Source organism: Phycomyces blakesleeanus (genome assembly GCF_001638985.1).
Source record: "Phycomyces blakesleeanus NRRL 1555(-) unplaced genomic scaffold PHYBLscaffold_35, whole genome shotgun sequence".
Lineage (NCBI taxonomy): Eukaryota > Fungi > Mucoromycota > Mucoromycetes > Mucorales > Phycomycetaceae > Phycomyces > Phycomyces blakesleeanus.
Window position 1 is genome coordinate 280,925 of NW_017265165.1, and position 13,036 is coordinate 293,960.

Below are 13,036 nucleotides of genomic sequence, written 5' to 3' on the forward strand. Positions count from 1 at the left end.
GTCGTTTTGGCGCTTGATAAATTCCGTCCATTTCTATGGGGCCGACAGTTCACCATTTTTACTGATCATAAAGCACTCACTTATCTTCACACACAAAAAATTGCTAATCCCATGATAATTGGCTGGATTGAGACACTTCTTGACTTTGATTTTAAGGTGGTCCATATTCCTGGTTTGTTGAATAAACTACCAGACTTGTTGAGTCGCTTGTATCCTCCAGAGGATAGTTACAAGCTGGTGGAGGATGATGGATTGAGAAAAATCAGAACAAAACACTTGCAATCTAAAGATAGAGTTATTATTCGTAAGAAAAAGTACAGTAAGGACAAAGTGCTAAATGTACTTGCTACACAACTCATCGAAAATGTATCAGAGACTTCCGACTATATGTCGCCTCCTGAAGAAAAGCGAAATGGCTTGTTAAAAGAAGCACATTCGTTTGGTCACTTTGGTAGTCAAGCTATGGTGAATGATCTTCACTCTCAAGGATTACATTGGACTAATATATATGAAGAAGCAAAGGAGATTATTCGTTCTTGCTCTGAATGTCAGAAGCACAACATCAGCAAAAGAGGATATCACCCATTGACCAATGTTGTAGCTTTCCGACCATTTGATCATGTTGCAATTGACTTATGCGGTGAATTCCCAGTATCAGAGGATGGTCACACGTATATGCTAGTGTTAGTTGATGTTTGTTCCAAGTATATCATCTTGAGACCATTACCAAACAAAAACTCGACAACAATAGCTAAGGCATTGATAAAAATATTTGGAGATTATGGTTTTCCCAAAGTAATGCAAAGTGACAATGGGTTGGAATTTAGAAATTCTTTAATGGCAAGCCTATCGAAAGAGCTTGGTATTGATCGAAGATATTCAACGGCATATCATCCACAAGGAAATGGTATTGCTGAAGCCAGTGTGAAAGTTGCAGAGAATACTGTACGGAAAATGATGAGAGCGAACAGCAATGACTGGTGTCACTATTTTACCAATTGTTCAGCTATGCATAAACAGACATATTCCTCAAAAGACACTGAGTGCACCCTTTTCACTAATGTATGCTCGCAGAGTTAATGTACCTGATGAGTATGGTGATAAAGCAAAATTCTCTCTTCCCAAAAACACGGTAACAATTGATGAATTGGAGAAGCAGATTGAATATATGGATAAAATAATATTCCCTGCCATAAACGAAAGAGTCTTGCGGATCAACGAAGAGTTAAAAAAGAAATACGATCACAAGAACATCTTAATAGACATCCCCAAAGGAACACACGTAATGGTCAGATTACCACATCATCCAAATAAATTGGCACCAATCTATGAAGGTCCTTATACAGTGGTTCGAAGAAATAAAGGAGGATTGTATGAACTAAAGGATGAGCAAGGAGAATTGTTGCACCGAAATTACACACCCTCAGAACTCAAGATGGTTACCATCGATGAATCTACAATTGAGAATGAGCTCTATGAAGTTGAAGACATTCGCGATCATCGTGGTGCTGCTGGTGAAAGAGAATATCTGGTAAAATGGGTTGGTTATGGTGAATGGGCAAACACATGGCAAATGGCTAACGATTTTACCAATCCCACAATAATACAAAAGTATTGGAAGAAGGTCAGAGAAATCAAACGTTTAGAGAATGAGAGAGCCACGGAATTAGTGAATAAGAGTGCAGCCTCATTAAAGAAAACAGTTCAAATTCCAAGACATGATGGTAAAATAAAAAGGAATCGCATTGAAGAGCACAATGGAAGTAAGCTTCCTACCGCACTGAGTAGAGAAGAAAGAATGTCCAAAAGAAGAGCAACAAAAAATTTGATAAAATAAACACGTAATCCACGGAGCTGAGTTTACAGTGCAGATCTCTTGAAGTATAAAAAAAAAAAAAATTATGAGCGTAATTGACCCAAATGAAATTGAGCAATTCGACAAATTAATAAATAGTTAAGATGAGATGTTTTGCCGAATCAACAAAAGGTATTGTTGAATCTGGTGGAGGATAATGTTGTAAATGAGTATTGACTACTGCTGTAATTGAGAATAAGTCTGAAGGAAATAATATAAGGCCTCAGCTATTCCAGTCAAAGGTGTCTACCGATTACTTTATTATTTAACACACAGGTTTAGCATGCGTGATAGTGATTATATTTCATATGATGATATCACCATAATATGGGATACATCAGTGGATTATTATAAGCATAATTATAACTCATAAACACATTTACTTTTGATGTTAATACTTCATTGGGACTACACACATTTATATAATTAATCATACATTAATTATCCCAAGATCACGTTGCTCTGATTAAGGCTCAGATAGGATCGATTACCTGACCCCAGTCATATAATTTTCCCAATCCAAAACAATATAAATAGCAGTAGTAGTTCAGTGTAGGAACCTGGTCAAACTTTGATACAAAATCTTTCTCAATAAACAAAACCTACACAAGTTCTCACGAATCTTCGTTCCTAATCTCAAATCTTCAATTCTTCCTCTTAAAAACTTCTTCAACTTCAACCACCACAACAATTATAACTCATAAACACATTTACTTTTGATGTTAATACTTCATTGGGACTACATACATTTATATAATTAATCATATATTAATTATCCCAAGATCATGTTGCTCTGATTAAGACTCAGATAGGATCGATTACCTGACTCCAGCTATATAATTTTCCCAATCCAAAATAATATAAATAGCAGTAGTAGTTCAGTGTAGGAACCTCATCAAATTTTGATATAAAATCTTTCTCAATAAACAAACCCTACACAAGTTCTCATGAATCTTCGTTTCTCATTTCAAATCTTGAATTCTTCCTCTTACAACTTTTTAAAACTTTAATTACCACAGCAGTATATTAGCTTATTTTTGTAGACTTCGTCTTTAATCACAATTACTTGAAGCTGTTAATGAATATACTTGATGTTGTATCCAACATAATTGTAGATTTAAATTAAAAGTACAGACACTCAATAAATACATACATTGAGTTACCGACAACTAGTAACAATACTAAAAGATATATCTTCCCTTATACAAGAAAATTACGTAAAGAACATACTAAGACAAATACTAATGTGGTGATCCAGACACTCGGATGTTGGATTTATCACATATAAGAACATATTCATATTGGGATAGCGTAGTAGCTATCATCTTGTCAGTATAAAATATATATAAACGATTAAGTAATCAGCCCAATAATTATTACAGTTAGTACTGTAGATAATATCTTAAAGATTGTTAAGATAATTATATCATACTTCCGGGTAAACTGTGTCAGATCGATATGGAGCTAATTTAGTAGGAAGTCCTAAAGCTCTAGTATAAAAGAGAAAAGAATAGCTAAGAGCTAAAGAAGTACGATTTATGACTTGATGTCATAATTGTAACACCGACACTAGTTAAGCAGTAAATACACTCTAATAACCAAATATAGTAAAGGAAGAAAGCCTTAAGAAACTAAGACGTAATGACAAGAGCAGATTGTGTTTTCTTATAAAAAGGGACACTTTTTATTTATGAATAAAAAACTGATATACAGTCTCAAAGTATTTCTATATGTCTCTATTATCAAATATTTTATTTTTCTATTGTTTCGTACCTGAAATACCACAACTAAGACTCTAGTCAATAACACTAAAAACATAAGAACTAAATCATAGAAGATAATGGTAGAGAAACAGATATTACATGATATCATCATATCATCACCAAGCTAAATACAATGTCTATATAAACGCACAATACTAATAGCAATAGAACAGCATCTCTTTTCTGATTCTTTTACTTCTTCTAATAAAACAAAGTCTCACTATACTCTTGTCTGCACTTGTTTTATTTTATATCTTATTTTTATTTCATACATAACACTTGAGAAAATTACAAAAAAAAATACTTTTAAGTACATATGTGGTATTTCAGGTACGAAACAATAGAAAAATTAAAATATTTGATAATAGAGACGTATAGAAATACTTTGAGACTGTATATAAGTTGTCTTTATTCATAAATAAAAAGTGTCCCTTTTTATAAGAAAACACAATCTGCTCTTGTCATTACGTCTTAGTTTCTTAAGGTTTTCTTCCTTTACTATATTTGGTTATTAGAGTGTATTTACTGCTTAACTAGTGTCGGTGTTACAATTATGACATCAAGTCATAAATCGTACTTCTTTAGCTCTTAGCTATTCTTTTCTCTTTTATACTAGAGCTTTAGGACTTCCTACTAAATTAGCTCCATATCGATCTGACACAGTTTACCCGGCAGTATGATATAATTATCTTAACAATCTTTAAGATATTATCTACAGTACTAACTGTAATAATTATTGGGCTGATTACTTAATCGTTTATATATATTTTATACTGACAAGATGATAGCTACTATGCTATCCCAATATGAATATGTTCTTATATGTGATAAATCCAACATCCGAGTGTCTGGATCACCACAACATATATTTATAGTATTCTTTACTTTAGCTTTACTCAACACTGAAATAGAATTGCTTGAATATTCTTTCAATAAAAAAGTGTCAACAATTATAATTTATAAAAAAGAGTTCCACCATCTATAGCTGATATATCTAAAGATATATATTGATTATATAACTAATATATAAGTTAGTATATAGGCAAGATATATTGTTAATATTATTATTAAGCTTATATATAAATATGTATTATTCTATGCCATGTGAAAGATATGGTATATCATATATTATATTGTATAGTCTATTATATAGTCTATAGTATAGTACATCATATAGTATATCATATAGTATATTGTACAGTCTATTGTATATTTCTATTGTATATTCTACTACATAGCAAGCATATAAATAAAAATAAAATCTATAAATTTTATCACCAATTTTTCTATATATGAATTTACTACCATACTTTTACTATTACTTTGTTTGAAACTAAGCTAATTAAGTATACTGTCTTACTATTCAATAAATTAGTGACAATATTACTATGATTAATAACAAGCTTAGCTTATTTATCACTAATTTTTTCTGCTTTAGTGCAGTATAGCCAGTCACCAAATTTCATGTAAATTAATAGTATTGTCACATTAATTTCATTCATAATGTGTATTTTGTATAATAATTAATATTATTTTTTATATTATTTATTTTTATTTCAGCTTTTAAATGTTTGATAGCTAAATCAAAATAATATTAGTTATAAAATATTGATTTTATATATAACAGCAAAAAAAAACAACTTAGAATGTTGGTTAAATCAATTTGGGTTTTTCATTAAATTAATTTGGGAATTTGCCTAAATTAACTTGAGTTTGTCTAAGTCAATTTAGAAAAGTCACTATTTTATAGTTAAAATCCTGTATTTATTATAATACTTAGGCTTCAATCAACTGTAGTTGAGTTTTTTTATTTTTAGCTGAGTTTCACTAACAATTATTTCTTAGCAGTCTATGACACTATCATATCTCAATAGGTTCTCTATTATATAAATTGCTATGTTTTAAAAAAATTAATTCTTCCTTTTAAAATAGAGTTATTTTTTAGGTTTATATTTTTGTTTTAACCACATAAAACATGTGCTTCTATGGTCTAGTGGTATGACACTTGCTTTACACGCAATTGGTCTCCGGTTCGAACCCGGATGGAAGCATTTTTGTTTTTGATGAATCTGTTGTCGTTCCTGATCTAGGCTATCTTCCAATTCACTGTAAACGTGTCGTTCCCGATCTGGGTTGGTCTTCCTTTTGTCAAGTCTCGATCTGGTATTTCTTTTCTGGCACTTGTAACTAAGTCGCAGAATCAATACCACTGGGGATCGTTAAGTTTTTAAGAATAGTTTTTAGATAAGAATAAAGATAATTTTTATTAAATGTAATTCTTGACTATTTATACAAAACGATTGTTGTTTTCTAGCTAAAAGAATAGCTACGATAATATGTCTTAGATGGTGGTTATCCAGTAATATCTCTACAAGTATATTCCTCATCTCCAACATCTAAAACATAGACAAAAGACCAATCGGCGAAGTCAAGATCTTTTATCCTAAAAAGTCAACCGTTACTGGTTGCTTGTAACTTCCGATTTTGGTCACCGATGTCAACTCTGACACTTTTACTATAACAAAGTCAAAAGGTCAAACCCACTGGGGATCAAGGAGTATACGTAAAATCAAAGAGAGGATAAAAGATACCTTTTATTTATATGGATTGAATTGTCTTCTATAGTTTTCTAAACTAATATTACAGTATTTCTTTACACGCACTTGTTAAGTCTTAATTGGGTATATCTTTCTAATATTTTGAATAAATAGGAAGGGACACAAATATAGAGAATTAAATACTTTTTATCAATACAAATATTCATGCCATTTATTTATACATTTATACATATAAAGCTAAAACTATTCAGCCCCGTTATTTGACACAAAATGCATTAGTTTTACAGCTGCAGATGGAAATATAATATATGTTTTGACTATCAAAAATTGAAAGTGGACCTTGTAATATGAGGGTATATGTTAAAAGCAAATATTAACTGAAGCCTTGATTTTTTAAATGTCTAGATACAGTATTAATTTTTGCCGTGTTTCGTTACAATATAATAATATAATAATAATAAATTCAATAAAAGGTAGTAAATAACACAACATAAGAAAGCGTTCAAGAGAGAAAGGTATATATTGCATTAACCATACTCTAGTTTCTAATACATTGAAGTTTTTTTTTTTAATAATCAGTACAATATACTAAAAAATTATTAATACAAAAATAAAATTCAAGTTCGCCCAAAAATGGGACATGTCAAATGCATAATGAAAGATTAATTTTGACAGAGAAATGAATAGAAAAGTGAACCAATTTTCTAAGCTTTCTTCGCAATAATTTTTTTGAAAGAATGCATAACGTACATTCAATTAAAAATATATCAGTAATGTGTATTGCGTTATACCATATAATAATTATTATTAATTACACTGGTAAAAAAAGACGATTTTAGCAAGAGATTTTTCAAGACTTTCAAGCGTTTAAGATGTGTTTAAAAATGGAATTTTAATTAAGCACTAAATTTTCTCCCCTTTTTATACTCGTGTATAAATATTGAGGTATTCGGGATTGTTTATGGGTTAGTATCTCAATAATGGGAAAAGTAGATATTGTGAGAGTGTTATTTATTAAAGAGACAAATTAATATTGTTTATATCTGCTACCATTAAAATCCCTGTAATTCAAATCCCTGTTGTGTAATGGTTGGTTTACACTGTATGAGTGTGTAGTGTACGTGTGCCTGGTGTGTAACAGTTCCGGAGATTGTTAACTTGCCAGGTTCATTAGCAAGAAAGAACCAGTGTTTGGTTGTGGGGTCTGTTCTTCACTCAATTGTGGTGTGTATACCACAAATATAAACACTTCAATTTCAATCTCTTTTTTTTTAAAAAAAAATTACTGTAGTTCAAAAGTAATGTCATGTCTTAAAGTATTCCACTTTTACCCACCATATTTTTGCAACCAATATAAAGCACCTTTTACTACTTATTCAACTTAATAGAAAAATAAAGATACTGAAATCATTTTAAGAATGGAATAGCTTACCATTTGGTGCCTTATATATAGCCGAGCGATAACGAGACCGAAATAATTATATCTTCTTTGAATTCTTGTGAATTCTTGCCTTGCACGACGACCCTTCTGGTCATAATCTTCTTTCCGCTCTTTATTGTGTCGAATTCAAATGTCACGAGTGAATATTTCAGGTATTATACCATCATATCTCGATTGGTTAAGTGTATGTCGAAAGTTCATAACATCAGCGATCTCGATCCCACAAACAACGCTTAACCTGTAAAGAAGTTATATTTTTCAAACAATTTAGATCAGTACATCTAAAAAAACGTATAAGATTAATGATAATAAATATTGAGTAGTTGTATCATTTACCTTTAGAGACCATGGTATACCACAATTGGAATTTGTGTGCAGGGACATGGGCGAGGGCTGGGGATTTGAATAAAGATTCCAAGTGATAGCTGGAGGCACGAAGGACAATGTTTGGATGTAGTAAACTCCTTGATCAAACAAACATCAAATCTATGTTTGTGAAGTAGCTTCCTAATTTATACACCATTGATTGGTTCATGGTATCTGATGTGAGGGGCAGAAAAGCTTTCCATGACCAAGACATAATCTGGACCTAACTCAGTGAGAAAGTTTTGGCTATATGTCCCCTAGATTTGCATTGGTTGATACCTGAGAAGATACGAAGCTTGCAAAACAAAGGTTGCTAGCTTGTGCAAATGATGATGTTTACATAAAAGGAAGTGGTCATTGAAGAGTCTGCTGCTTTGACCAAGGTATAAAAAGTGAAGTCGGCGATGTTGTTGGTTCGTCTTGACGTTTGGAAAATTTCATACTCTACAGCAATAACATTCTGGGGTTGAGCTTTGAGGTTCAAAATAATACAAAACTTGACACTGTTGAGCCTAAATCTATGCCAGCTGGAGGGGTATAGGTACCAATTCGTTACCTCTAATGTAGAATCCTCATACATGCAGTATATAATACATCTAATTCCAGCATCGATAATTACATAGCATCCACGGACTCTTTCATGCTGTTATGGAGGCAAGCCATAAACGTTGCCAATAATTTCAGTGTATATTATTATAGCCCTTCTGGACTAGGTCCTTGGGTGGTGTCTTGAGTCTACTTAAGATCAGAGATGCCAACTCTGCCGGTTTGTATCGTCCCTCAGAATTTTATCACACCGCTCTGTTGATCTTGGAAAATCTTGTTGTCCAAGTCTGCCATAACTCCCTACAGGCCGATTTTGTGTGTGGATAGTTTCTATGCTCTTCTCAAGATTGTCCGAGACAAAATTATAGTATAAACATACATGTAGCATGACAATCAAAACGGTTAAGAGGGAAACTGTTGAATGGTGTATATCCGAGTTGTTACAGGAGTTGGGCGATATAAAAGAAGGCGAGGAAGTAGTTGTGAAGATATACTTTTGAGTTATGGTAGATAGAGCTTTGTTTGAGCCTATATTTTTCTAGGTAGGCTGTCCATATTAGAAATATTGCCATGAAGGAATTTCTATATTTCTCTTCTGCGAAGACATCTTCAAGTTGGCGAGTTGTCTGAACTTCCTTGAACGGCCCGGCCAATTGAAATATATGCCCTGTTAGTATTATTTCGATTCGCCCCTCAGTTGCTCTTTGCCAATACATGTATTAAGTCAGCTCTAGTTGTCTTCTTTTTAAATAGAGTAAGTTATTGATTACTCGGCAGAAATTCTGGCCAAACCTCTTCTTGATGTTGGTTATGTAGGTGGGGTAAACTTTTTTGATATCTTACGTAGTAATTCTGCGAGAATTTGAGAGGAAGATTGAGGTGTATAAGGTGTTATTAAGATAAGTATCCATGCGACAGGAAACGAACTCATCACTCAGCCTTTTTTTCTGCTATCCTAAATAAGTCAGTATGGCGTCCGGTTAAGTAAAGGAAAACCTCGACAAAAAAGTTTGACTACATTAATATATTGACCGTAAGGACTCGGAACGAGTTACTTTCGTTCATTGTTTTCTAATCCACAAAGGACTATACATATGAGACTTGGACGATGCTTTTTAAAGCGTCAATGGATAAATATTATATAATAAGAGATTGGGTAGGTATATATGTTGGAGGTCAGTCAATTGAGTACTTAAAAGACTAAAAGATAAATGTGCGTAAAGCTTAAAATTCTTGCTTGTCAATCGTGCTGCATTTTATAGAGATTATACAGCTATAAATATTTATCAAATATAACTTTGATACATGAGAATATGGTACGTGATTAACAGGATAAATATATTAATTGATGTATCTAAAGGAGATTTATCTAAAGGTACCAATCATTCAATCGTTATCTTGTAGTAGATCAAAATAAGTTTTAGACCCCTTGTATTGGTTTATTGGCCTCGATCAAGTAACCAAAGACGAGGAAGAGATCCCTTCCTACTTTACCTAACCTTTGAATAATTACTTGGCCGCTCTTATTTCTATCAAGACTTTAACTTTAATTTGAATATGGGTTAATTACTCTGAAAGGTGTATATTTTTCGTCAAACAAGCAATTATTAAAGAGAACGGTATTGTTTTAATGGATCTTACAAAAGCAAGCTGTCTAGCTTAAGCAATAGTATCTCTATATAAAACTAAAGAAGATGTGAGCTACACGTTAAGTACAATTGAATATTATGTTTACTATGAAATCAGATAATACATTAGAATATCGATAGCTTGTGATTAAGATAAATAAAGATATATAATAAATATTAACAGTTAGAGACCGGGGATTTGTAAAAAATAAAAGTATTTAAACTGGAGGGTGGGAAAGTGCATTTTTGGCAAGAACCAGCCGTACAACCGCTTCTTTTATCCATTTAGTTCAATCACACCCAAACCATCAAGAACACCCTATAAAATTCACCCACTTTCTTTTTTTTTCTATTGTTGTTCATTTTCAATATACTATATCATAAAAAAAGGGACAAATAAAAAATACGTCGACCCTATAAAAATCAATGGAAAACAATATGGGAATCATAGATAAACACGAAAACAAACATGTAAGTTTGAACCAAAGAACGATACCCTTTAGCCCAATACATAGGATAATAGAAAAAGACAATTCCTCTTTTCTTTCAGTTAATAAAAAAAAACAAGCCAAAATATCCCTTGTTCTGTTGCGGAGCAGACTAGCTGAACTCCGTCTCGCTTATTTTCATGTCATGTGGGGAAACCTTTATCTGGACTTCCTCCGTCTCTTCCTTAGAGACAAACGTAGGTATAGGGCTCATGTCATGCTTAACTATATTTCCCACGTAAGTTGGTGGCGGCTTCTTGTTCGCACTACCCATAATTTCGAGGTTAGTGAGCTTTTTTTGGGCAGCCGCGGCTACACCAGCAGCTGTTCGTTGGTGCATCACTCCAAATTTCTGCCAGACATAGTTAAGACATTGGTCGGCTCCAGGAAGATCTTGTATCATTTTTGCAATAGTGGCGTGTGTAAAGCCATAATAATCGGGTCCAGAAGCTATTTAGATAAGAAAACAATAAATACAATACAAACGCAACAACAAAGGATCATAAACTTGTTAATTACCAGAGTTTGAGTGATCTCTGCTTCGAATTTCACTAATACAAAGGTAAGTATCGGTTTAATAGCAGCAATAGGCTTACTTTGCTTTCTTAACAATAGCTGTCCAAACACCAGTAGCAGAGTTGGCAATAATGGGTTCTTCACAATCTTCTGCAACCACTCGGAACTACTTGAGGTAAATAACCTTTTTTTCCGTCTTCTTATCCAGTCGTGCAAATTATACCTTTGGTCCCTGATCGCCGTTTTCTTCCACAGAGCAAGTGTAGACAGTGTTTGAGTCTGGGTTGACCATACTGAGATAGGTTCTGCCACCAAATAAAAGAATAAGAGCTAATGATAGAACATGTTTCAAGGTTCGTGATTTACCTGCTAACTTTGAAGCCAGGAGGCCAAATATAACGATCATTATGGTAAGAGGGGAGAGGAACAACTCTACCAAGAGAGTGAACAGTGAGAATACCTACCCGTGCAGGTAGTTTGTATTCACCCGTCACTTCGTTTTTTTCCAAAGGTTGAACACGACGCATCTTGGGCTCCACAGGCCCTCTGCGCATACGTTTAGGACGTGATGAAGGAACTGTCGTACCACCTTTCATGAGAGTTCCATCAGAGTGTTGAAAAGGAGTGATGTGCTCCAGGGGTGGGCTGATCGAGGTGGGTTTGTTAAATGAGATCTCGAGAGAGTGCAACTGGAGCATGCCGGCTGCTTCAGAGGGCACTGGTGTTTCTGCTACCCTCGATTTCATTAATTAGTATTTTTCTTTTTTTTTTTCACATGTCTTTTTATTACCTTGTTCTGGTTCACCCTCAGAGGCTGTACTAGCAGATTCATCTTGACAATGATACGTATAATCTTCGTTTGAACGTCTTCCCAAACGGGCTGGATAAGGATCACTTAGCTTACAGATCCTATCCAAGAGAATGCTGTATATCTTTGTCAGTAGTTGGTATAATATAAATTTGACAGTCTTACTTTTTTTCTTTGGAAAGAAGCCGCAGTCGTTTGTTGGCGCGACTAAGCTCGCTCACCAAGTCCTCATTTTTCTATTAAAAGAAGTTCAAGAAATTAATAAAGAAAAGTTTGAAAAATAAAAGTAAATAATTCGCTTACCTCTGACATTTCCTTTAGACGCCTTTTTAATAGCCTGTATTTTTCTTTAGATGGATCTTCGGTTGGTTCGACTTTTGCCGAGGGGCATAGACCGAGGGGTTCAATGCTATTGAGCGTTTCTGCTACAGAAAGAGCCATAGGTATATATCGGTGTGTACGTGTCTATAGAAAATTGAATTGAGTTTATATTGCGGTGCCTCAGCTCATCTACATCCTTTTGTAGGAACAAAGTACACAAGCAAAGGAAGTTTATGATAAAGAAGCCAATGTAGTAGTTTGATGACTAAGTTAGAGAATATTAAAAAGGAAGAATGAATGATGAAGAGGTGTAGCAATTTTGATGGCAATGACACGCATCCACCGCGTGCATTCACTTCTTTAGCCCCAAGAAAAATTCTGGTTTTGAGTGAATCTATGTGAGAATGGATTACCTTTTAATAGAGTGAAGTGAAATAGGTTGTCAACAGGAGAGTAAAGAAGAGTAAGAGATTTAGGAAGGACTGCTTTCTCGGCGCTTGATACAAAGAAAAAACCAGGGGGAAAGAAGAATAATAAAAAGAGAATAGAGGAGGATGGCGAAGTAGAGAAGGATAACAAAGTGCTCTAGTACCAGCAGAGGTGAGCCTCGCCAAACATTTTTTTTGCTATTTTCCCGTAACAAGTTCTTTCCCGCTGAGTGACGTCGACAAGAAGTAGTACTTGTATGCAACACCTCCTCTCTCTCTCTCTCTCTTTCTCTCTTTCCAGTACAGATGTATCATAAA

General features: G+C 33.6%; 3 protein-coding genes and 1 non-coding gene across 4 annotated transcripts; 1 reads left to right on the forward strand and 3 right to left on the reverse strand.

Annotated features, from left to right (window-relative positions):
* Positions 1–2,093: 2,093 nt before the first annotated feature.
* Positions 2,094–3,730, reverse strand: PHYBLDRAFT_189293 (hypothetical protein; the record flags this gene model as incomplete). The annotated part of the gene is made up of 8 exons (XM_018439638.1): positions 2,094–2,263; positions 2,416–2,528; positions 2,570–2,594; positions 2,678–2,687; positions 2,870–2,927; positions 3,288–3,345; positions 3,389–3,486; positions 3,629–3,730. The coding sequence occupies 8 exons, from the start codon at positions 3,728–3,730 to the stop codon at positions 2,173–2,175; spliced, it is 555 nt and encodes a 184-aa protein (XP_018284604.1). The 3' UTR covers positions 2,094–2,172.
* Positions 3,731–5,597: 1,867 nt separating this feature from the next.
* On the forward strand, positions 5,598–5,669 carry PHYBLDRAFT_t272. The gene has a single exon. It is a non-coding gene; the product is annotated as a tRNA-Val (tRNA).
* A 2,074-nt stretch (positions 5,670–7,743) lies between these two features.
* On the reverse strand, positions 7,744–9,460 carry PHYBLDRAFT_67445 (hypothetical protein; the record flags this gene model as incomplete). Its single annotated transcript, XM_018441796.1, has 6 exons — positions 7,744–7,855; positions 7,952–8,081; positions 8,138–8,240; positions 8,324–8,626; positions 9,024–9,196; positions 9,373–9,460. 6 exons carry the CDS (start codon positions 9,458–9,460, stop codon positions 7,744–7,746), a joined length of 909 nt encoding a protein of 302 aa, XP_018284605.1.
* Positions 9,461–10,517: 1,057 nt separating this feature from the next.
* On the reverse strand, positions 10,518–12,877 carry PHYBLDRAFT_189294 (hypothetical protein). Its single transcript, XM_018439639.1, has 9 exons — positions 12,704–12,877; positions 12,273–12,555; positions 12,135–12,205; positions 11,952–12,085; positions 11,528–11,891; positions 11,385–11,466; positions 11,242–11,327; positions 11,165–11,196; positions 10,518–11,095 (listed from the first exon to the last, which is right to left on the reverse strand). The coding sequence occupies exons 2-9, from the start codon at positions 12,408–12,410 to the stop codon at positions 10,758–10,760; spliced, it is 1,245 nt and encodes a 414-aa protein (XP_018284606.1). The 5' UTR covers positions 12,411–12,555; positions 12,704–12,877; the 3' UTR covers positions 10,518–10,757.
* Positions 12,878–13,036: the final 159 nt, after the last annotated feature.